Source organism: Cheilinus undulatus, linkage group 5 (genome assembly GCF_018320785.1).
Source record: "Cheilinus undulatus linkage group 5, ASM1832078v1, whole genome shotgun sequence".
Taxonomy (NCBI): Eukaryota; Metazoa; Chordata; class Actinopteri; order Labriformes; family Labridae; genus Cheilinus; species Cheilinus undulatus.
The window spans coordinates 36,698,133-36,723,767 of NC_054869.1; the positions used below are offsets into that span (position 1 = coordinate 36,698,133).

At 40.4% G+C, this 25,635-nt stretch overlaps 1 protein-coding gene across 1 annotated transcript in view; it reads right to left on the bottom strand.

The window, feature by feature from the left end:
• ptch1 (patched 1) overlaps window positions 1–25,635 on the bottom strand; it is a 91,650-nt gene that overhangs the window by 50,652 nt on the left and 15,363 nt on the right. The window contains exons 3-7 of the mRNA XM_041787833.1: window positions 7,899–8,088; window positions 4,947–5,016; window positions 4,699–4,790; window positions 1,683–1,881; window positions 1,195–1,316 (exon numbers count right to left, since the gene is read on the bottom strand). Coding sequence (XP_041643767.1) covers window positions 1,195–1,316; window positions 1,683–1,881; window positions 4,699–4,790; window positions 4,947–5,016; window positions 7,899–8,088 — 673 coding nt within the window. The remainder of the gene's footprint in view (window positions 1–1,194; window positions 1,317–1,682; window positions 1,882–4,698; window positions 4,791–4,946; window positions 5,017–7,898; window positions 8,089–25,635) is intronic.

Genomic DNA, 25,635 nt, shown 5'->3' on the forward strand with positions numbered 1-25,635 from the left:
TTGGTTTCTATTTCAGGAAATGTACAGCCCAGATTTTATAGCAACAAAGGAAGGAGCCAGATCCCATAAAATAAGGATCCGGTCCTAATCCACAGGATTCCTTATCGTGTTCTGACAGATTTTAAGAGTGTTGTGGTATCTAATGAAAAGAGGAATGCATCATCCTGGTACATGCACCACGACGGTTGTAAACAAATACAACTAATAAGTCATTAAGAAGTTACTTTGGATCAGTTTGCAGCTTGAAAACTGCAGTTGAGTCAGCTTATGTTGGTATCAGGTCGTCAAATTTTATGAACCAAAGGAGTCGACATTAGCTAGTCGTTCTCTTCATGAATGTGATCTCTGTAATATGGTGATAATCACGGTAATGGTGGCAGTTAGTAAACAAGATGTAGAAATTGAGTGCCAGCAGTAACAGCCCAGTGGACAGCGCGACTGAATAACACACACACAGGCAGGCACGCATAGACACCCTAATGACCCAACCTTGCCAGGAAAAAACACGACCACAAAACAAACAACGCACCCCACTGTACTCTGTTACCAGCATGTGTGTTAATGCATCAGTGTGTGTGTTTCCCTTTGTGAGTGCATGCATGTGCGTGCACCACTTAAACTATGATTTCACATTAAAGTTAGTGGTCTTTTAGCAGAATGCTACATATTTTGTGTAGCTTTAACTTACTTGTTACTCAATAAAACGTGATTTTTTTTTTATTTTGTGCATGCTTAATCTTACAATCTATCAAACTGTTAAAAAGTGAATGTAATGGCTGCTTTCTTGGAGGACATATTGCACATTTAAAATCATACATATCATGTCTCCTCTGGTACACCGCATAATCTAAAAGCTTTGTCCTGCTGCTTGAGCAGGAATTAAGGCCATGTACCCCAAATCGCTGTATATTTGCACAAACTAGCCAGGCAATAGATCATTCTGTGCACATGTGTATGGGTAGGTAGTGTCCAGGCAGAGCAGCCAGAGCTGAGCAGGAACAGCTGGAGCTCTAAGATTTCACTGGAATCTGCTAATGACTGCAAGATTTACAGCACGGAGTGCACACGCATGCATGCACGCACCGTTCCGGAGAGCGTAAAAGAACAAAAAACACATACTCTTTCCAGAATAAGCCCTGCAGTGATCACAGCAGTGTTTATGAGGGTGTGTATGTGTAAGTGTGGGTATGTTACCTGAGCAGGGGTCCGCTGCCGTTCTTGGTGGTCCCTCCTACGATCAGTTCCTCCTGCCAGTGCATGTACTTCCTGGACAGACCGTGGCAGCCTCCTCTTAGAGCCCGCGCCACGTCGAATGGCTGGTGCAATAAAAGCAACAGGCGAGAAAATAACTGTCAGCAGCTCGGCTCAAACTAAAGTCTCAACATTTAACCAAAACAAATAAAACTTGTACAGAGGTATTCTATGACAAAAGCTTATCTGTACATGTGTGAGTACTAAAGGGTTTTCATGATATCAGATTTTTAAACTTAGGTGTTTTTCTAGTAAAAATAAATACCAGTTTTTCTATCACTCACAGCAACTTTTGATGAAAATAGACTCATGATCTGCTGTTTTTAAAGCTTTAGTACCTTTTGATACTGTCAGTCATTAAGGGAACAGAAATTATATAATTTCAAAACACGTTTTAAAAAGTCTAAGCCTTTGACATCCTTTTCGCCCACCTTTGTTGAGTTCTTATTGGGCGCAGTGAGAGGACAGTCAGGGTCAGAAGGGTTCAAGCAGGGTCTATCCATGTATCCGTGTCCAACATCCGCCTTCTCCAACATGTCCTCGAAGCCTTCTACAGGGAAGTTCACCTTTCGCAAGTCCTCAAGGAACTCCTTAGGGTCAAAGTTGGTCCATTGAAGAGGGTCTTTACCTCTGTAAAGATAGAAGTATCAAACAAACAGCTTAGCCATGATGAGGTCTTTTTAAAGGTGCCATACAACTGTTTGTATAGCTCCTTTAATATTGCCAGTTTGAGATGTACACCCTTGTAATGTCTTGCCTTGCAATTAAAGGCCACAGGAGCAAGGCTGATTAGAAGGTATTCTGAAATAGTGATGGAGGTTATATAGGGGCAAGATGGGATCACTGTAAAATGTTGGAACAGCACATACCTGATTCTGAACTACTGTTTGATCACATTTTGCATCGCATGCTCCCATAGTGCCATAACGCAATGTAAAAGTGTTAAAGTTTGCTGCTCCCTTTTTCAGAAATGACATGCTAAAGGAATTGGTCTCATGAATGACTTGCAGGCAGACACATCTGGGTGCAGATGGTTTGATCAACCTACAAATTTGGTAATTTTGGTAGATATTTACTGCTGAAATCTGTCATCTTGTGTCTTTAAATGCAGTTCATCCATGTATCATGTACTATGTTTGCTGTGTATGACTGCTCTCTGTCTGAAACTTTGTCACATGTGCTGCCTGTCTTGGCCAGAACACTCCTGAAAATGAGATTTTTCTAATAGTTGGTCCCCCTTTTGCAGCTATAACAGCCTCAACTCTTCTTGGAAGGCTTTCCACAAGATTGTGGAGTGCTTCTGTGGGAATTTGTGCTCATTCATCCTGTAGAACATTTATGAGGTCACTAATGTTTGTCCAGAAGGCCTGGCTCACAATCTCTGTTCCAGTTCATCCCAAAGGTGCTTGATGGGGTTGAAGTCAGGGCTCTGTACATGCCAATCAAGTTCTTCCACACTGAACTCATCAAACCATGTCTTTATAGTCCTTTCTTTTTGCACTGGGGAACAGTAGAATAGACAAGGGCCTTTACCAAACTGTTGCCACAAAGATGGAAGCATAGCATTTTCCAAAAAGTCTTGGTATGATGACACATTTAGATTGCCCTTCAATGGCGAAAAGAAGCCTGGCCCTAACCCTGAAAAACAGCCCCTTACCATTATTCTCCTCCACCAAACTTCATTGTTTGCACAGCGCAGTTAGGAAGGCACCTGTCTCCCAGCATGCGCCAAATTCAGACTTGCCCATCTGATTGCCAAGAGAAGTGTGTTTAGTCACTCCATTGTCCAGTCAAAGTCCATCTGACGCATAGCATCGGACTTGTAATGCGGCTGCTTGGCCATGGAAACCAATTCTATGAAGCTCCAGCCAAACAGTTTTTGTGTTTACTCTTACTCTTAAGCTATGCAATTTGACCCCACTCTGTGATTTTACATGGTCTTCCACTTCATGGCTAAGTTGCTGCTTTTCCTTAATGATTTCACTTTCTAATAATATCGCCTACAGTTGACTGTGGAATATCAAGCAGGGATGAAATTTTCACAAACCATCCATCGCAGTACTACGCTTGAAGTCATTGAGCTCTTCAGAATGACCCACTTTGTATCAAAAATGTTTGCAAATGAGACTACATGGCTAGGTGCTTGATTGTATACACCTGTGGCAAAGAGTCTGATTGAGACACCTGAATTTGATAATGAACCCGTGTAGCAAAATACTTTTCTCCATGTCGTGTACACCCACATCACATCTGTTTTCAAACCAGTTACGGAACATTTACACTCAAATAATGAGTGGTTTTGTCCTGAAAATATTCCTGCCTTTTGTAGGCTTTATTTGTAATTTAGATGTTATTTTATTTTCTGAAACATCTTCAGGATGATTGTTTCTGATGACACAGTAGTTATGACAAGAACTGTACAAGCAGAAAAAAGTGAGAGCCTGTGTTAAAGGAGTGACCTAACCTCAAAATTATGCTTGAAAACAGCCAATTTTTTTAATGAAGAGGATGATGTTTTTCTTGCTAGATGACAGAATACAATAAATGAAGACAAATTCCCATCATGCAATGGTGCAGTGCTGAATTCCTGCTCCTAACCAGTCCTTGTCTTCTCTGCCTCACACATTCCAGCCTCTCTTTCTCTGAATTTCTCTCTCTCTCTGTCATTCAGACTACATTGTATGTGCTTAACCAGGCTTGGGTTATTATCCTCAGCCTCCCAACCAGAACATAGTAAAAACCTTATTTACCACCGAAGATCGACACACACACATTCACAAAGCCTGGTGACACAACTCAAGGTGATGCACTTTCACACATTTGGGAAGGAAAAATAAAAACCATATGCACCGATGGTAATGACACACAGAGTTTGTGCATGCACACACGCTCCTGCAGAGGTAAAGGTCTGCTGAGTATTACTGTAGCAGCAGGCCATTAGCAACAGAAGGGCCAGACAATGGTGTGAGGCCCAGGGCTGGAGAGAAACTATCGCCAGCGATACGCATGCCAGCAACCACTACAATAGAGCCTTCAGAGGGGACGAGTTAAGGACGCACACACATGCACACACTCTTGTTTCTCTCGGGTGTCTCTTTAGATGGACTGAGCATGTTTGGGCAGCCTCTACAAAAGGAGGTAAAAACAAGGAGCAAATCTACACATTCTCAGTCTCTCTGCCTTAAAACAATCTGTATTTATTTTGTAATATTGTTACTTCTAGCCTAGCGGCCAAGCTCTTGTTATCCCTAAAGTGCATTTTTATCAGTTTGCATCATGAGGAAAGGCCTTTCTTTGCCCTAGTGCGTTTTTTATATTTGATCACGTAAGCTTAAAAGAGATTGGTCTGGTCAGTAATGTGGAAGCTTCTTTTGGCTTGTTATCAATGGAGAAACACATCATAAAACACAGATTCAGTCAAGTCAAAAAGGAATTTGGTGTACTTACGGGAGATAGACCATTCCTGACTGGAGCTTGGCTCCCTCCCAGAAACAGTCCAAAGGGGTGATGATGAGGCAGGGATGTAGCTTTTCGATGATCTAATTGAACAAAAACAGACCCAGAACAAAACATGGATGACACACATTGACAACAGGAAGGAGATAAAGAAAAAAAAAATCACCAGAGGAAGAAAGATACAGATAGTCTTACATGTCAAAAGGCCAGAATACACATAAAAAATGTTTGCATCTTACCTGATTCATAAAATGAGTTTCTGTGACTAGTTCTCCTGATTTGTAGCATAAGTGTTCTAATTTCCATTGTCTGAAAAAGAGAATAAAAAAGTTTATCAAGTTTCAGTCAGTACGTTCACATGCCGTTAGAAACAGCCTAATTATTGTGATAGTCCAACTAATACCAGACTTTAAAAATGCATGTAAACATGTACATGCCACTGAATTTGTACCAAATGTATCATCTCTAAGTCAAATAAACACACCAAGATAACGCAGGTGGAGATAAACTTTCACTTGCATGTACAGTGCCTATGAAAAGTATTCAGTCCCTTGGATGTTTTACCCCTTTAATGATTTTACAAATCAATCATGGTCAGTATAATTAGTTTTTTGACCAAAATAAAAATAACAATAAACTATTTAATGTCAAAGTGAAAGCAGATATCTACAACGTAATGTTAATTAAATAAAACATGTAAGGTAAAATACGTGATGGCATAAATATTCACCCCTTTCAAGTCAGTATTTAGCAGATGCACTTTTGGCTGCAATCACAGCACTGAGTCTGTGTGGATAAGGCTGAGTTGGGCTTTCACATCTGGACACTGCAATTTTACTCCAATCTTCTTTGCAAAACTGCTTAAGGTTTGTCAGGTTGCATAGGGGGGCTGGCATGAACAGCCCTTTCATGTTCAGCCACAAATTCTCTATTGGGTTCTCTAAATACAGGATTGAGGTCTGGGCTTCGGCTCGGCCACTCCAGGACATTCACCTTTTCGTCTTTAAACCATTTCTGTATAGCTTTGGCTGTATGCTTCAGGTCATTGTCTTACCTGAAAATAAATCTTCTCCCAAGCTGTAGTTCTCTTGCAGACTTAATAAGATTGTCCTCCCGGTTTTCCTACATTGTGCTGCATTAATTTTACCCTCTACCTTTACAAGCCTTCCGGGACCGGCTGCTGAGAAGGATCCCCACGGATGATGCTGCCACCACTGTGCTTCACAGAGGGGGTAGTGTGCTCTTGGTGACATGCAGTATTTGGTGTCAGCCAAACTTAGCGTCTTATCCGATGTCCAAAAAGCACCATTTTGCTCTCATCAGACTGAAGAACCTTCTTCCACTTGATCATGGAGTGTTCCACATGCCTTTTGGTGAACTCTAGACCAGATTTAACGTTCAACGTTGCTTTCTCTTTGCCACTCTCCCATAAAGCTTTGACTGTTGAAAAACCAAGGAAACAGTTGTTGTATACAAAATCCCATCTCAGCTGCTGAAGCTTGTAACTCCTTCAGAGTAGTCAAGGGTGTCTTGGAGGTCTCTATCACTAGTCTCCTTCTTAAACGGTCACTCAGTTTGTGAGGACGGCTGATCTATGCAGATTTACACATGTGCCATATTCCTTGCATTTCATGATGATGGGTTTAATTGAACTCCGGGGCATGATCAGTGCCTTGGAATTTTTCTGTTTCTGTCCCCCGACTTACACTTTTTCTTCACCCTTTCTCTGAGTTGCATGGAGTGTTCTATTGTCTTCATGGTGTAATGGTAGCCAGGAATAATGATTTACCAGTGACTGGACCTTCCAGACACAGGTGTCTCTACACTACAGACAATTGAGACGCATTCACTGCACTAAAGTGAACACTCATTGTGAGAAAACTAGCACCAATTGACTGGACATCTGTTGAGTTAGGTCAGTTACTTTATAGGCTTTACATACTTTGCTAACACCTTTAGATGCTTTCACTTTGACATTCAATTTTTTGTGATTATTCTTGTAAAAAAAAAAAAAACTGTCCGTGATTGATTTATAAAATCAATAAAATGGTGAAATATCCAAGGGGCTTAATACTTTTTTACGCACTGAAGCTAAAAAAGACCAGACTGGACTAGGCATTCTGCACATGCCTCACAGTCTCTGTGGCTTTGAAATGGAAATTGAACAGCATAAATGCTAGAAGTACCATGAGTCATGTTGTTGTCTGCCTTCGGATATCGTTATAAGCTAGAGGTTAGTGCTCCTCTAATTTGAACCAGAAGTAAAGCATAATGTAAAAAATGTACAGAGCTGTAAAGTTTGTCTATTGTTTGAACATTTCAAATACAACCAGCAGCAAACTGGTTGCGGCAGGAATGTCAACAAGACGACGGTCAACAGGAAGAAGGTCAACAGGAAGAAGGTCAACAGGAAGAAGGTCAACAGGAAGAGGGTCAGCAGGAAGAAGGTCAACAGGAAGAAAGTCAACAGGAAGAGGGTCAGCAGGAAGAAGGTCAACAGAAAGAAAGTCAACAGGAAGAGGGTCAACAGGAAGAAGGTCAACAGGAAAAAAGTCAACAGGAAGAAGGTCGGCAGTAACCAGCTAAAGAGGGTATAACTGCAATTTACTGTAGCTGAGGTAATGAGGTAGACACGCTCCTGTTAAGAAGTCTATCTTCCCACTGTGCATGTCTCCTGGGTCAAGGACAGTAATCCATTTGAATGCTTGATTCAGCTATATCCTCAGAGTGACCTAACTACTGTATGCATGTAAACATACTGAATGGGCTGTATCCTTTTTTTAAACAAGGGAAATTTCCTCTCAGAGGAATAAGTGCATCTATTTTAGCTAAGAGCCATCTTCAATCCAATAATATGATTTTACATACTGCACACATTTAGATGGAAGCAGCAAAAAAAAACATGTCAGATTATTAAAAACGATGCAATGTAACATAAGATACTGTCAGAATGATCAACACAACTCTGTGAAGAAATGTCAAAAATCTACATTTAAGCCTTATATATCTGTAGCAGGGCTGTGACTGATGTGTTGTTTATTGATTATGTTGTTAAACTGCCCTCTGAGGTAAAAATGTGTCTTTATGTGGACCAAAAGGTGTTCTTTCCAGGAACAATGGTGCCTACAACTCTAAATGCAAAAGGGGCATGGCTGTAAAACAGAAAATATGGACATGAGGAAGTAAGTTACCTATTATAAAGGTAAACATGAACTCTGCTGGCTCTCAGAGCTGAATCCAGGTGCTGCAGGAGCGCCTCCACCGTTAAAACATTTGCTCCTTCCTCCCGCGGCGTCTGGATCATCAGCTGAGGGTTAAACATGGCCTCCTCGCCTATCTTCTGCCGTGTGTACTTCAGCTCCTGGTTCACACGCCCACCAACTGAAAGAGAAGTAGATTTCATTAAACATCTGCAAATATCCAGACATACTCTTACTATGCAGTTTTATTTTGTGAACAATATCAAAACTTAGACAATTTAAGGCTCATTATTTTCACCTTGAATGATCTTCCTAAAAGTACTCCTAAAAAGGAGGTGTAAACTGATTTCATTTTGGGTCTCCATAGGGCTGTCACAATAATAGAATTTTAAATGTCAATACTATACAAGCAAACATCCAAACTATATCGATAACTTTTTCCAAGCCACACAAACAGAAACAATGTAAAATGCTCCCATCATTGGGTCAATTCTTGATTTCAATAATGGAAAAAAATGCACAAATACAGTAGTATGGCAACATTTCGGTACAGAAACACTGATAATTTAGAGAGAAAATAAAGCATTGAACTGCATAAATATCTAATCTACATTGAACTAAATTATGTTTAGTTTGTTAAGCAAGAGAAGTTAAGAGCCCATGGTTGTTCTGCAAAATTCACACTTGGCAATCTGTGCTGTGCCAAAGTACATTCTACCCAGTGAGAGAGATAGTGGAGGCTTGATAGATCAGTGGTTTACTTTGCTGGCTTTTTTACAGGAGAGTGGGGGTTTGAATCCCAGTCAGGGCACAATGAATATCCAGTGCCCCTTCGGCAAGATCTTTAACATCAGGAACATCTGTCCCAAATGTACGTTGCATCTGCTAAATGACATTGTAACATACTGTACATAACCTGTAATTCATTGATTGTATCGTCCCAATGGTCACTAAGGAGTAGTAAATAGGATGGGTATCGAAACCTGGTACCAACATGGTGCTGGTGCCAACACATCTGATACCTACCATACCGAATTACATGACAGATTTCATTACATCACTTTAGTACCCAAGCCAACCCAATGCAAACTCTAAATGAAACAGCATGTTATGTGATCTATGCAAAGTTGTGTGTTTTTCAGCTGAGCATGGACTTCTTTTGTTGTCTGGAGAAATGACTTTGTTCTGTCCATGTGTCCTTACCAAGGACACAGCTACACTAAGTTATTCGTCCACCAAATTATCACAATTTTTTCTCTTTAAAGTACTGATTCAGGCTTGGTTTAGGCCTCAGCACAACTTAAAAAGTATCAATTTAGCACTGGTATTGGAAAAAAGAAACAACAACAAAAAACAGATGATACCCAACCCTAGTATTAAGAGGCCAGAACTAAACTAAAGAATTTAAAATAAGCCACAACTTCAGTCAAATGTTCTTTGCTTTGTTCTCCATTGTGCTGGCTTTGAGACTGTGTTTCTCATCAGCAAAGCAATGCATGTGTTGTATTATCATGTCATGATGTATACACAAAGTGTCAGGCATAATTGTGCCTTGAGCAACACAAGTGCAGACTAGTGCTGCACGATTTGGTAATAAAGTGCAATTGCGATTTTCAATTATGATATAATACAGAAATGGTATCATGAGTCTACTTGCTGAGTTATCAAGAAAAATCTATAGAAAGTTAGTTTTGAAGTGTATTTCTCAACTCAAAACATACAAACGTTAAGTAAAAAAGCATTAAAAAAACATTGCTTTTACAGAACTGCTGCAAAATAACTTCAAAAACAAAAAGGTTTTTCATTTTTTTGAAAATAAAGGTTCTTCTATAAAGAGCAGTAGTGGCACTGTTGTAAAACTTTCTGCAGGCATTTTTTGTACACTTTCAAGTACCACTTAATACAAAAATAATTGCAGCCTTTTATGTGATTATGTAATTGCGCTGTCTGCCATTGTGATTGTGATTAATTGTGCAGATCAGTGGGGGATTGGGGCATTCATGTTTTGGCACCTAGGCCTTCTGTGAGTGAACCCTTAAGACTTTAATTGTGGTCCTTAAAGTTAAGGCTTTGATGCACAACTGACATCTTAATCCTATCAAATATTAATAATTTGAGGCTTATGAGCCTACTTTTTTTTTTTTTAAAGATGCATTTTAAACCTGAAAATAATGGGCCCTAAATAAACATAGAGTGCTTACACATTTCTTTACAAAACTGATTGATGACGTTACACACACTAACTCAAATACATCACATCATGAGCTAAAATGCCTGTTAACTGTAGCACTGACCCTCTCTGAAACAGACACTCAGCTCATCAGGGCATTCATTTTATCAGATATGCATCTTTAAGAAAAAGAAGTCAGCTTGTAACTCAGAAAAGCAAAACTTCCCAACTCAATCCAGAAGAGAAACATCACTCCAACTAATCCACATCTCACAAACACAGCTGAACGTTTCTGCTTTCATTTGCTAACGCCAGGCCATGATAACTGCATATGTGTGTGTGTTTTTGTGACAGCGTGTGTGTTTGATGAAGAGAGAGCTAGAGGCTCTCTCTCTTCCAGGCTTTGCTCCCAGTATCGTGGTGGGACTAAGCCCTGTGCGTGCGCTCTGAGCTCTGAGCTAGCCCTGCCTACAAAAGCAGCCTTTCAGGTCGTTTAGCTGCCCTGCTCCACCCCAGCACAGCCAAGGCGAGTCTGGCAGAGTCTCTATCACAAACACACTAACAAATGCAGGCAATTACAGGCATGCAAGCATCAGTGAAGTCTCATAACTTCCCTAGGAAAGTCCAGAAATGTCTGATTGAATTTATGCATTCTTTGAACCATGATTTTTATCAGTAAAAACCAAAAAAGCCTTTTTGTTTGTTTACAAGTGTAGCATGCATTTCAGCTGGAGTTTTGTGTCTGCATGCATGTTGCTGCTGAGCGTATCTGTGTCTGATTTACAAGCAAAGCATTTGAGCTCCTCCATCATCAGTGACTGAGTGCTCTGGTGAAAGCTGCTCTTTTTTCGCTCATGCACTCACACACAAACAAATGAGAAAAAAAAAAACCCAGTCAGAGAGCCGGCTGTGTGAAAAATCTGTAACATTTTATTACGCTCTAATCCAATTTAGCAATTCCACTCAATTCGTGCAACAGCAGGCATAGATTGAATATTTTCAGCCCATTGTAATAGCATTAAAGTTGAACATAAGCATGCCTGTTCTGTTGAGCCGGACCACCCAGTCAGACCAATGGAACCGGGAGGGAGGGGGCCATGTCTTGGGGCATTAGAGAAAACACACTTGATTTCTTTTTTTCTGGACCCAAACAGCATTCCCATCTGATCCTGTCTGAAAGCATGTTTATAATACTCATCATTAATAGCAGGCCCACGCTAACCGGAGCGACATGCTTTGCACTGCTACACGGCTACGTTACACCAGCGCTGCCTTCAAAACAGCGCGCATGGAACTGATTTAGACCCGACGCACGCTGACAGAGCACTAACAAGTCGACTTGTCTGGTACACTCAACGCTCCGAGGGAAACTCAGCCTGAAGCCTGGACGACACGCACCACGAATAGGGAAAATGGGAGCATTGGTTTGGAGAAAGAACAGTCTATTTTGTATATTTTTATTATTTGCAAGGAAAGGACATGATGAAAAAGGACGTTTGCTAAAAGTCACTGTCTGTTTTGAACACATTCCAAGTCATGGACTGCCACCCAAAGACCCTGAGTTTACAGCAAGCAGCAAGGAGCGGGACAAGTCGAAGGAATGTACTCGCTCTCTCTACAGGAAACAGCACATCACGGCCTCAGGCTTAGAGAATTCCACACTTCACGAGGTTACAGCGTTTTGGGGTCAACACTCACACAGCCTCGGGGTGAAATTAACACCCCAGCTGGACCAGGAAAATGTGTGTGAGCGAGCATGTGTGAGTGTGTACACACAGCTGTGTTTCTTCAATGACACATATTCCCATATTCTTTCTGCTAAGAAAACTGGTTGACCCCGGCATGTGTTGATATCTTGGAGGTGTCTCGCTCCGGGCTCAGCTGCTGTGACCTAAAACAAAGTGTCACCAACTTTCAAAGGCGTCCCATAACACCTCGTTGCTTACTCATTTCCTTTTTCTCTCCTGCCTGATTATTCACACATCACTCTTCTCGCTGTCTACAAATCAACTTCAAAGTCAACTTTTGTTCTTGGATTTCATTTAGCTTGAATTAATCATCATGACTTTAGGATATTTAAACAGTCATATATTCTTAAAATTTCTAAATGTTCACATGACTTTGATCTTATCTTAAATACCTTTTTCCATCATTTTAAACAATGCTGAGCTGTAATGTGGTACTACTAGGAGACAGTGGCTTTAGTGCATCCACAAAGTGTTTAGTACCTACCATTAAAAACAAAAAAGAAAGAAAGCATTTGTTTCACGTGAGGTATATCGGATGCCACCACTGGTCTAACAAAGTGACAGAAAACAGCTCAGTCTGAGCCCAGTCATCATCATGTTCTGCTCCAGCATTACAGGCAGCTGGGTAACTACCTGAACATCACTCACTCATGCCGCTGTACTTAACATGCAATACTGTAAAACCTGTCATTTTTCCTCCCCAGGTTTGATGCCTGCAATAAAAGCAGCAGAGCGATTGTGTTCACTTTGCCCCCCACATCTGTCAGCCTGTCTGGGGCTTTCACACAAGCTTGGTCGTCTTGGTTTGGTTTACGCCCAGCACTGCAGTGATTCGGCTTAAACCACTGTTAAAAGGTGTGCTCAAACTTGTAACTCTCTTGGTGTAAGTCCATGTTGAGTCCAAGGAGTGAGCTTTGGCATCAAACGAAGTCAGAGATGCAGCTGTAAATACTGTAGTTACTTCTAGTTGCCAGTACCGCCGTCCAAGCGAAGTAAACTAATGATAAACACGCTACTTCTGTCAGTTCTTTCATATTAAAAGTCTGTGGTTATTATTTCGCAACTGCTTTTATTGTGAACGCCCCCAATATAAAATATGGCTTAGTTAAAAGCACTTTGATAAACTTCAGCACTACAGAAGTGAAACTTACAAGTACTGAAGCAGTTACAAAGAAATAAAATATCTCTTTATTTTTTCAACTGTGATACATTAATGTTACTGTAAAGAGCAAGAAAAACACAATAATATGATATTTAGGCCATATTGCTGAGACCTAACACAAGCCAATCAATATTTTGATTGAATTATTGTGAGTGACTTCAGATGGCAGTTTGCTTTAAATGTGCATCCCTAATATCTTTTCTTCAGTATTAACTGGACACAAACTTCTGCAACTGATATCTGTTCATGCCCACATTAATTGCCGATGGCTGATGTTGGTCAAAGGGGACGATATCAGCCGATACCAATTTTAGACTGGTGCATCTGTGCATCCTTACTTTTGACAATATAAAATGTTGCTTGTTTTCTCTCTTAAAGACAGTAATGTGATATATTCCACTGGTTAACTTGACATTTAAAAGAAAGCTATGAAGACATGTCTGCATGGGCTCTGGCATCCAACTCTGGCATGTACCACTTTTTTAATGACATTTTATGAGCAAAATAATTATCTATAAATGTTTTGTTATTGCTTTTTGATTATTTTTTTGGCTTTTTGCCTTTGTTACTGACAACTGAAGTGAGACAGAACATACAGGGCAACAGAGTGGGAAAAGATGTGCACCAAAGATGTTCCAGGATCAGGAGTCTATCCTGTGACCCTTCAGTGAGGACTGTAGTGTCTGTTTGTTGGCGCATGCTCTCCCAACAAAGCTTAACTTGCTCCCAAATCATCCAGAAACATAAAGATGAAATCATAGGAGGTTCCCTTTGGTCCTAATGGAATAATTGAGTACATCATGTCAGCACTGCCCTCTAGCAGCCGAATCTTAATTCACACACTTTTCATAAAACACAACTTGTCATGTAAACTATGTGCTCTATGTGATTTACCTGGATGTGAGTTAAGGGTGTCAACAATGTTAATACTTTTTGATTCCACATGTCTTGAGTAAGACAGTTGTCTTGATTTTAATTATCAACAACATAAAAATGTAAAAAAAACAAACAAAAACAGATCTGCAGTCAGATTTTTTTAAACCCTATGCAGCTGCAAGATGCAAAAAATTATGTTTGTGTCTTTGAGACAGATAGAAAAACAGAGGCGGAGACTGTCTAAGCTGCACAAATGTATCAGCAACTTTTTACCACCAAAGAAATGCAAATGTGCATGTGCAATTTAGGCAGTATGCTGGAGTTTCCTGCAATTTTGGTTATTAAAACAAGTAAAGGAAACAGATGCATAGGATTTTAGTTGCTGTAGAAATGAAACAGGTAACAATATAGTTAGATTTTTACTAGTCTCACATCAAAGTCTTAAATTCTGGTAAGAGTGTTTCACTACTTGGATAAGCTTCACTTCTGCTTGGTGAGTAGTCAAAAACACCATCTAACTAAGCAAAAAATAGACCTCCACAGAGGAGCAGAAAAATAAAACAGAGAAGAAAAGAGAAGAAGAAGAGAAGCAGTCGTATGTGTGTCACTGTATTGGAGCGCTCAGTGCGGGTATTCAGCGTGTTGCATAACATTAACCCCTGGTCCCCCCTATTCTCAAAGTAGGGGAACGGGGGGCTGTGGGGACGAAGGGAGAGAAAGTAGGTTTCTAAGGAACTGACATCACCCCCCTGCCTCCTTTCAGTCTTAAACTCCCCCTCCTCTTTATACTCTCATTTTTTCTTCCTTTGCTCTATTCAGCTCTACTCTGTGATTGGCCAGATCATGATGGCAATCAGCCCAGCCCCTCTGTCAAAGCCAGCCCACCCCCCTTTTCCCCTTTGCCAACTTTCTCTCTTTTCCATGCAACACACAACAGCGTAGCCCCCACATCTCTGACGCCTGACAACGGAAGCATCCCGCACTTTCAAGGAAAACATGCACGAGAAGCGGCAAACAACTCCTACAACTCTGACGCTGGTGATAAAACATGCACGCTGTGCACAAACTATGCAAACAAAACGCACACCTCCCACTTACTCAGACTAAAGCTGGCAGTGAATATTTACCCAGAGCATACAGACAATAATCAAATATGTTTTAAGATGCAAAAGGATTCATCTATTTGTTTGCATGTGTACATATATACTGTATGTACGTTCAACACATCTTTGTGTGTGTGCTTATGTCGTTGTGAGTGTGTGTGCAGAGAAAGGATTAGCTGGATTAGGCCCCCTCTCAGCAGGGACCCCCTGTGGTGAGGAGGAAGCCCCCCAAAACCAGGTCATCTCTCCGCCACCAAGTCTATAGCGACCTCCCATACCCGAAGCAGCTCTGTACACTGAGCAAAGAAAGACGAGGAGGAATACACAGATCTCTGCAGATTACCTACACAAGGATGTGAGGGATAACAGTCTAAAAAGCCAGAGGCTATGTCAAGAATGCAAAGTTAGTTCTCAAAGTAAATTTGACTTTAATGCAAAGGCTTGTTTTGCATGCAAGATGCAGTTAGCACACGTTTTCCATGAGAAATGTCTAACCTCTGCAGAAATGAAATGGATTAAAAACAACATCAAATTTGGAAAGTGAAACCTGTTGCATAAGATGTCAGATATGAAAATGCTCAAAATCATCCAGCTGTTTCTTTATGTATCTATTTATTCAGCTGACATAATACTGCAGAAAAATGCTGAAACAAAAAAGCTTTAACAGAAACTACGGCAAGCTGAAGTTAGGTATTTTTATTAGAAAAAAATCAAGTATCCAGAACAGTAAAATAACAAACAGTTGGCTCTTCAGTTGCGTACGGTTATACTGCAGTTGCCAGCTTATCACTGCCTTTTAGCTATCTGCTGTTTGCTGATGTACATAAGATGTTGAGTGAGTTCATTTGACGCTGTTTGCAAAAAAAAAAAAAAAAAAAAACGTCATGATAAGGGTAACCCAAAATCAATGCTTGTAAATAGTTCGATTTCTGCTGCAACATTCAAACTGTCGGGTCAGAATTTGGAGTAAAACATCATAAAACATGGATCTATCCTGCTTTGTATTAGCAGTTCAGGCTGCTATTGGTGATGTAACGGTGAGAAACTTTCTCAGCACACTTAGAGTATCATTTACTGTCATAGCCTGCATGTGTGTTATGGCTGACCATGTCCATCTCTTTATGACCATAGTATATCCAACGTTTGATGGCTATGTCCAGTAGGATAATGCAAACCATCCCATCCATGTTTCTTTTAACATGACCTGAACCCCACAAGTCACCAGACCTCACTCCAACAGGGGATCTTTGGGATGTGGTGAAACAGGAGATTTATATCATGGATGTGCAGTCAACAAATTTGCAGCAATTGCATGATGCTAACATGCCAATATAATACCAAATACAATACTAAAATCTCTAAAAATGGTTCCAGGATCTTGGTGAACTGTGCCATGAAGAAATGAGGCACTTCTGAAGACGAATGGCCTTTCAGCCCTGTCCTAACAAGGTGTACTTAATAGAGTGACTGGCGAGTGTGTATCAAATAAGCTTATTATATCTTTAATATATACAGGCCTTTAAACTGAATCTAAATTGTTTCATGTTGGACTTTGTGCTATCAATACTCATCCCAACAGTATTGATATTTTGGAGTTAACGTTGTGATTCCACTCCTAAATAGCCAATGCTGGCCTCGTTCATCTAACAATCTCTCATTTCACCATATCTGGCCCCTGCTTGTGATCAGTCTATGAAGGTACTTTAGCACCGAAAATCTTTTCTTAAAGTCCCTACCTCTACTTTCCTTCCCTTTGCTGTTTTTTTTCCTTTCAGCTGCTTCTGCCATTAACCTGAAAGAGTCACCCACCTGTTGCCTTCCTCCCCATTCATCTGCTCCTACCTCCAACCATCTACCATCTGCTGTTACTGTCTGCTGCTTCACATTTATGCTGCTACATCTTTACAAAACACTGTATTACAGTCAAAATTCACAACCTCCAATACATAATAATAATTGAAAAGAATATATTACAAGATTAAGCAACTTTTCCTGGGACCAGGTAAATGATTCAAGTTTTCTAAACCTTAGATTTGCAGTGATTTAGGGAAAAGGGTGTGAATTCACCATCCAGACCCACTTTTCTTTCCCCTTTCCTGCTGTTTTTTAAAAGCAGTTGAGGAAATATTTACAGAGAAGCAGAGAGCATGTAGGGTCTATGGTGACCATTTGCAGCAAACAGCTTTTCTTGCAATCCCGACCATCTCATGATAACTGTTTTCCTTCTTTAAAGCCAAAAGCACCATATAAAATGCACAAAAACATCTACACTCTATAAAGAGCTGTATGCTATTACACTAGCTGTATGTTGGGGAAACAGATCAAAAAGTTTCAAATTTTAAAATTAGACAGAAAAAACTCAAGTTAATACAAAATGCAGCCTTTATTTATTAAGGGAAAAAAAAGTCATGTGCCAAACCTACTTGGCCCTACGTGAATAGTAAATGTCCCCTGAAACCTCATAACTGGTTGGCATCAACAACTGCAAGCAAGCTGGCAATGAGTCTTTCAAATCACTGTGGAGGAATTTTGGCCCACTCCTCTTTGCAGAATTGTTTTAATTCAGCCACACTGGAGGGTTTTCGAGCATGAACGGTCTGTTGAAGGTCATGCCAAAGCATATCAATTGGATTTATGTCTGGATTTGACTAGACCACTCCAAAACCGTCATTATTTTTTAAGCCATTCAGAGGTGGATTTGCTGGTGTGTTTCAGATCATTGTCCTGCTGCATAACCCAACTGCGCTTGAGCTTGAGGTCACGAATCGATGGCCAGACATTCTCCTTCAGGATTTTTGGAAGAGAGCAGAATTCATGCTTCCAGCAAGTTGTCCAGGTCCTGAAACAGTAAAGCAGCCCCAGATCATCACACTACCACTATGATGTTCTTTTTAGGAAATGTTATGCACATTTTACACCACATGTCTCCTTCCAGAAAGTTAAACCTTTACCTCCTTGGTTCAGAGAATATTTTCCCAGAAGTCTTTGGGATCATCAAGATGTTTTTTTGTCAGATGTGAGATGAGCCTTTGTGTTCTTTTTTGTCAGCAGTGGTTTTGGCCGTGGAACTCTCCCATGGATGCCATTTTTGCCCAGTCTCTTTCTTAATGGTGAAGCATAAACCATAACTGACCATAACTGAGTCAAGTGAGGCCTGCAGGTCTTTAGATGATGTTCTGGGTTCTTTTGTGACTTCCTGGATGAGTCTTTGTTGCACTCTTGAAGTTATTTTGGTATGCCAGCCACTCCTAGGAAGGTTCACCACTGTTCCAACTTGTCTCCCTTTGTGGATAATGGCTCTCCCTCTTACCCTTTGCAGACTGATACATGCCATTGATTTTGTTTGTCATGTGTTCTTGAATTTCTTTAGATCATGGCATATTGGTAGCCTACTTAGTCAGACAGGTTTTATGTAAAAAGTTAGTTGATTTAACAGTTCTGGCAATAATCAGGCCTGTGTGTGACTAGTGAAATTCAACTGGACTCTCCGAAAAATGTAGTTAATCACAGTTAACTCAAGATTTTTACAAGGGGGTGTTTCATTTTATTTTTGCATTGGGCAAGGTAGGTTTGGATGACCTTTTCCCTGAATTCAATTCAATTCAATTCAGTTCAAACCTTTATTTATTCTAGACATTGAGGTTTCCCTCATTTCCAGTGTCATCAAGACTGCAAGCCCATTAGGACAAGCAAGACAAAACAACAGTTAAATACAGTCAGTTAAAACCAGTAGAAATCAATCAAAACAATAACAATTGGAAACAAAGTGACTAGAAACCAAGGTCCTAAACTCTGCAAGAGAGGGGAGGACTTCAATCTTTACAGTTTGTTAGAGGATGTTCCATGAGCTTGGGGCATCAAAGGAAAATGCAGATTTACCAAGTTCAGTGCAAGAGGAACATTAAATGGGACATATTTTACCCTTTTAAGACAAGTTCATATTGTTCTCAGAGGTCCTCAAAACCTGTAAAGTTTGTTGCTGAAAAAACACTCCACTATTGGATTTTTGGAAGTGTAACAACCCCTCTGTTTCAGCCCTTCTCAGAACAAGCTGTTTCTGTGTCTGTGGCTTTAAATGTTAATTGGCGGTCTGACTCCACCACTGACCACACCCCTCTCAGGAAATGGATGCAGCACTCGTGATATTACAGACACTTCTTTTTCCAAAGTCAAGACTGGGATTTGAACCATCAATCTCCCAGGCTGTAGTCAGCAGGGTAACCCACTGAGCTATCCAGCATCTCAGTTGGCAGCTGAGAGGATCAATAGAGGAGGGTGGAACTTTCCTCTAAGTGGGGGAGGGCCAATCAAACTTGGGGGCAGGTGCTTAGGCCCCTGGTGAGGTTACTAGATGTAAAATCTGAGAATGGCTTGTTTAAGCACACATTTTCTGAAAGGTGGAGAAAGAGAGGGGGAGAGGGAATGGATTTTTCTGGTACTTTAGGTGTTTGTGGACAGGCCGGGGACACATATTTGTGTTAGAAAAGCCTGAAAAAGTGATCTTTGCATAATATGTCCCCTTTGAGAACTAACCAATCAGTAGAGCGGGTCATGTGAGTGCTTGAGCTCCACTCCAACAAGTCTGAGATGTAAGGTTGTAGTTTTCCAACGAGGGCCTTAAAATAAATAAATTAAATCATTGTTTAATCATCACCCGAGTTCATGCATTTTGGATTTACTTGAGTTATCTTTGCCTGATATCAGAATTTGTTTGATGATTTGAAACTTTTAAGTGTGACAAATGTGCAAAAAAAACCCCCCAAAAATAGAAAGGGGGCAAATACTTGTTCACAGCACTATATATGTAGGACACATGTCTAAAGCAATAGCTACATTAGTGCTTAGTTATTCATATAATGGGGGGCAACACACATTACTAGGGATGGGACAAAATATAGGCAAGGCCTAACCTTACCTGCGTGATTCAATAACTGAATCACTGGTGCCAAAAGAGATAATTTAATAACAGAAATCCTGCACTCTAAACCGATTTTCCTGCCATTTTGACACCTCACCGTGGTACTAATAACATTACTGTGGGTAAGATGAACAGAAGTAAAAGGAGGATAAGACAGCAGGACATGTAGGACAGACAAGAAGAAGTTAGGGATTAAGCTTAATAAAGTTGACACAAGCAACAAACTGCAAAAAAATAATGACATTCATCCTGCACTTTACCTTTATGGTGATAATTCACTCTTGAGCTGATCAGATATTGTGATACAGGGCTGCACGATTTTGGTCAAAATGATCATCAGAATTGTTTTGATCAATACTGAGATCACAATTATGATAATATTTGTAATTTTAGATTACTTGCATCTGTGTATGTGTGGAAAAGAAAACTGAATGGAAGCAAGCTGATTTCCCTTTGAGAGTAGAGAGCACAATATATAACTTAACATAATAGACTAATATATTTCTTAACATGTTTGCAAATGAGGACCACATGGTGTCTTCTATGGGTGGAGAATGCATTATAAATGTAAAAAATTACCATCAATCATGTTTCTTTGACTGTGTGAAGGCCAGCATTGTGATCCTGATTAAAGTCAATTAATTGTGCAGCTCTATTGTGATGTATAATTATATGGTTTTGTTGCAACATATCAATTATTGCTGCGGTATTTCATTTATCACGGGCCATATATCACTTATCCTATCTTTCCCTATTGTATCATATCATATTGTATCAAAGCATATTGTGCTATATCATTTCATATCATATTATATCATATTTTCTGTATGGTATATCAAATATTGTACCACATCATGCCACATTGTATCCCATCTTGCCAAGCTGTGCCTAATCTTGCTGTGGTACACTATGTTTCCCATAAACCCCTCTGAAAAAGTATAGATAAAAGGGTTGCACAATATTGTTTTTTTTTCACCAATATCTGATATTTGCAAATTAATTGTACTGATAAACAATTTAAAGTTTAAGGATAAAGTGTAAGGAATGATAATGAAAGATTTCAGCTGAAGTAGGTCTGTTGGTCCAGCCTAAAACTCCCCAAACTTATTTGTTCACATGGCCAATATTCACAGCTGATATGGGCAGGTTTGTATCGCCAAAATATCATCAGAAATTGTTAAATCTGCTGAAAATCCTTATTAACTTTTAAGAAAAGATCTTCCAATACAGATATGATGCTGATAATATTGTGCTACCTAATAGTTCATATGTCAATTCAAAGAATTGTGGCCGGGATGGACTTCAATTTTACATACCTTTGTAAATCTGTCCATTTGCAGATGAAGCAAGAGCTGGAGGTGATATTTGTCATATATATTTTACTTAGTCTAGCCTCGTGCTGCTGGATTTAGTAATAATGTGAAATTGCAAGAATACTAGACAATATTGTGCTTTGCTATTGTGATGATGATATAATTCATAATTGATATTATGAATCTAAATTCTTGCTTTTTGAGGAAAATGCAGAAAATAATGATAATTTTGAAGTTTGTTTTTCTGGAATCAAGCTAACCTGACACGTCAGATGGAAACCACTCACATACTGCTTTCCCACTAAAATTAGCGATTAAAAGCGGGTTTTTTTAAACGCGGGTAAACCAGCTAACAATCGGCAAGAGACTCCTTTCCCATTGCCAGCAGACCCTGGTCTGATCCCCAGCAGACGAGCTGCATGGCTGTTTTTTTTTCCTCTGGTACGTCAAGCTGATGTCATCACGTTGATGACATCATCATCAGTGCGCCGAAACTGAAACACAGCTAAGTAAACAATGGAAAGGAGCATGGAAGCCATGGACATGGTGGTCAACTGTTTCCTGTACTTTGTACCTTTGTCTCTCTTTCTAAATATACACACTCAGCACAGACTGAATGACATTCCAGCGCTGATGATACGAAGGCGGATGGAATTTGTTGCTGAGATGACAAAGAGTCACAGAAGTTACAGACGGAGGAGACAAGTCTTCTTTGCCTCTAAGGAGGCTATTGATGACGGTGCTGCCCCGAATATGTGAAATATAGGCTACAGAAAGACAGTGAGAAACACAGAAACGGGTGAGATCCATCTGCTTTGCAAGGTTAGACTCAAGCACTACTTAACACAAAAAATAACTGCAGCCTCTTATGCGATTATGTAATTGCACAGCACTACCCTAGCCTCTAAAGAAGTCCTGCAAAACACTGCCAACAGTCCCTTCCTTGTTTAAAAAAATTGCTATTGTCTGACTATACAAACTGAAGTCATGTCGATAATGTCAAGTCCAGCTCTTGCATGTGTACCTAAGATCCTTCCTTCTCTACTTGAGGAAGCAACATTGACTTGCACATGAGGTCTTGTGAGAATAATTCATGGTCCATTCCCAGTGTAGCAGCAGCACTTACAGGACTACTATGATGAGTATTGAGTGTTATTCATGGTTATAGTAGCCAGCACAGCAGTATACAAAGCAGTAATAGTGGTTTTAAATGTGGGCACTGCAATGCAGGTGTGCACACAGCCACAAATATGTGATGAAAGGCCTCACTGAGAGCTGAGACCCCATCTGACCCATGGTGAGCCCCCCTTACTTTGCAGCTTTCTCCCCCTCACTCTCTTTCCCTCTCTCCTTTCAGCTTTCAAAGAGGAGGGGGGGGGGCTACCACACAGAGGAAGGGTAAAACAAGCAAAAATGAGAGGAGGTGTTAAAAAAAGAGAAGATAATAAGGAAGGGAAAAATATTAAGAAAGAGAGTAGAGGTGCTCTGACGTGCAGATGCACAGGGTCTCCTGGTGCAGCTAGACACCACAGAGCACCCCGACCCCTGACACAAATGTGACACCCCAGCTGCCAGCACCCCCCCCCCCCCCAACTCCCCAAAACACGCTCTCTCTCCTCTCCAAACCCCCACCCATGCCTCCCAACTCCAGCATTACCATATGTATGGCTCCCCTCGCCCCTGATTATGCTAATCACCTGTCCGGCCCCTGCAGCCCCTAAAATGGGTGTATTTAGCAGTCGGCTGGCTCCCAATGCTGCTTCCCCTGGGCCCGAGGTGTACATTCACACACTCCTCAATGGGCAGATTCTTCCACGTTGCTGCCTTCATTCAGGTCCCACTCTCTCCCTCCCAACCCCCCCAACTCCACCAAAAAAAAAAAATCCTATTCAATGCCAATGGATTCACAGAGCAGTGGAAGGAGTAGTAGGGTAAGAAAACGCTGACAGAGAGTCTGTGTGTGTAGCATGTGCATGCATGTGTGCAGAAGTTGGGCAAATGATGTCTTAATTGGTGTATGCAGCAACAAGGAGATGCAGGATTTGATGCAAAAGTATTTTAGAATGATGCTAAAATGCTTTAAAATCCTTGTAATAATACAAAACCTTTGTGCATTACATTTAGAAGGCAGAAAACCAAATTTAGAGCAACTCCATAACTACAGATCCGTTGGAGATAGATAAATCTCCTCCTGTATCCCCTGTCAGTGCCTGTCCAATGTAAGCCAGGTGAGCGATCTCCCCCAGTTGCAATTGCTGCCCTGTGATTGGCCCATGGCCCAGCCATAACAGACCGTGACATGAGCCTGAGCAGCCAATCTCAACCAGCCATCTCCCTGTCATTTCCTGGAAAGATGGCCCATGATTCCAGGTATCCGAAAAATCACACATTCCTAAGTGTGGAATATAAGACACAGAGACAGGAGCAGAGGGAGCGAGTGAATGGAAGAAAGAGAGGGAGTTATAAGGAGAGATTTCATCCTAGTTATCTTGATCCTTCAATTACATTTTTGGGTTACCTTTGCACGTGCTCTTTCTTGGACTTTAAGGCTGTGCAGCATTGAAAACTATTTAAGTTTTTTGAGCTTGTATCCTGATAATTCCCCACATGAACCCCCATTTAGGGATATAAAACACATGAGACTTTAACACCACTATTTATCCAGCACTTATGCACGCACCAACAGCCCACTTCGCACATGCACAGCACTAGAAATTGCTGTAGCCTGTATGCGTAAAAGCAGGGAAACTAAACACTATGACCCCTACTTAATGCCGACCTTTTATTCGCCAGCTCCCACTGAAAAGTCTGTGTGAAGTCTGAGTAAGCTAATGTGGAAAAATGCAGCAGGTTATAGTCTTAAAATTTAAAACAAGCAGAGCAGAGTGATAATGTACATGTTCAGTAGTGATTCTCTGCTTTATACTCGTAACTTGTCACCTTAGCTACAGGCAGAGCTGGGTTTTGTGGGCCCAAAATCACATCTTAATAGTTTTAAGCTGAATGGTGATTCAAGAAATATACCTCAATATTTTCTCTAAACAAATAGCAAAACAAAGTGAGTTTTACATCAGATCTACATGGGCCAAAAAACACTCAGGCACGTCTATTAACAGCCAGCCTCAGAATGTCAAATGACTTCAAAATAAGCTTAATGTTGCCAAACCTTTGCTCTAAGTATTAAGTTTTTCTAAACTGTTATTGTAGGAAAAACATCAGAAAGGCCCTTGAAAACATGTTGAAGTGATGTTAACCAACAGCTGCCATCACTGAATACATGTCATCCTCCATAAAGCACTACCCAGGTGGCTTATCAACACCTAAACCAAAAGAAGAGTAAGAAGCACATGTATAAAAGGAAAACCGTCAAACATTTCAGGGCCTAACTGTCCTGAAATTATCTAGAAAATGTTAGGAGTGCATTGGTGTGTACATTTTCAAGTTAATAACATCAATCTTGTGCACTTTGAGAGCAAAATTAGGAGGATCAACACATGAAAAATGTTTTTCTCCTTAAACATTTTTGTGCTGTATGGACAGTAGAGCCCGACCAATATAAGATTTTTGGGGCCGATGCTGATACTGATATTGGGGGCTAAAAAAGCCAATATCTGATATATCGGCCGATATCCGATGTATTGGCCAATAACCAATATATCGGCCGATATATGAAATAAGAACATTGACATACACAGGATATATACTGTACATGAACACAAATTCTTATATTTATATTTTCTTTGTTTTTTTTCACAAAGATCCAACTTAGACAACGTTAAAACGCTGTATAATAGTCTTTTATTAGATAATGGTGAACATGTGAATTAACAGTTGCATTTATCATTGTTTATTATCGACTCCTCTAAGCAGTAGAGATGCAACTGGTCGACTACAACTGCCACAATGCTTTGCATGTCAAACAAATATGGCTGCCCACCGAAGAAAGTCAAAGTACATGATCGAAAATGGATTAAAAATGGAAAAAAAAGACACTTATTATCGGATGTAACTGTGGATTTAATCTCCAAAGACCCTGAAAAGTTCTGGGCTTGCTACAACGGCGTCCTTTAGTGCTAGAGAGACATCAGTGATAGAAAACGAACGGTAAAATGGTCAGCTTTCAGATGAAAACAAGAGTAAGTTTCTACACCTTACTGCTCAAAAGTTATCAACATTTTTATAAACTGTGTGTCGCGTACTGTTGTATAGGACAACACTGTGCTCAGAGACTCCGGAAAGTCAACGAAGTTCCAGGCTCACTAGAAAATGTTCTGTAAGAGCTACGAATACTTGGAAGACACGATTAGAAAGGCACAACGGATCCGTGCCGCATGAGCTCTAAGGGTTAATATATCAGCTACATATGGGCCGATGTTGATTAATCTGTGATATGCTATAATCGTCCCGATTAATCGGCCCACCAATCAATCGGTCGGGC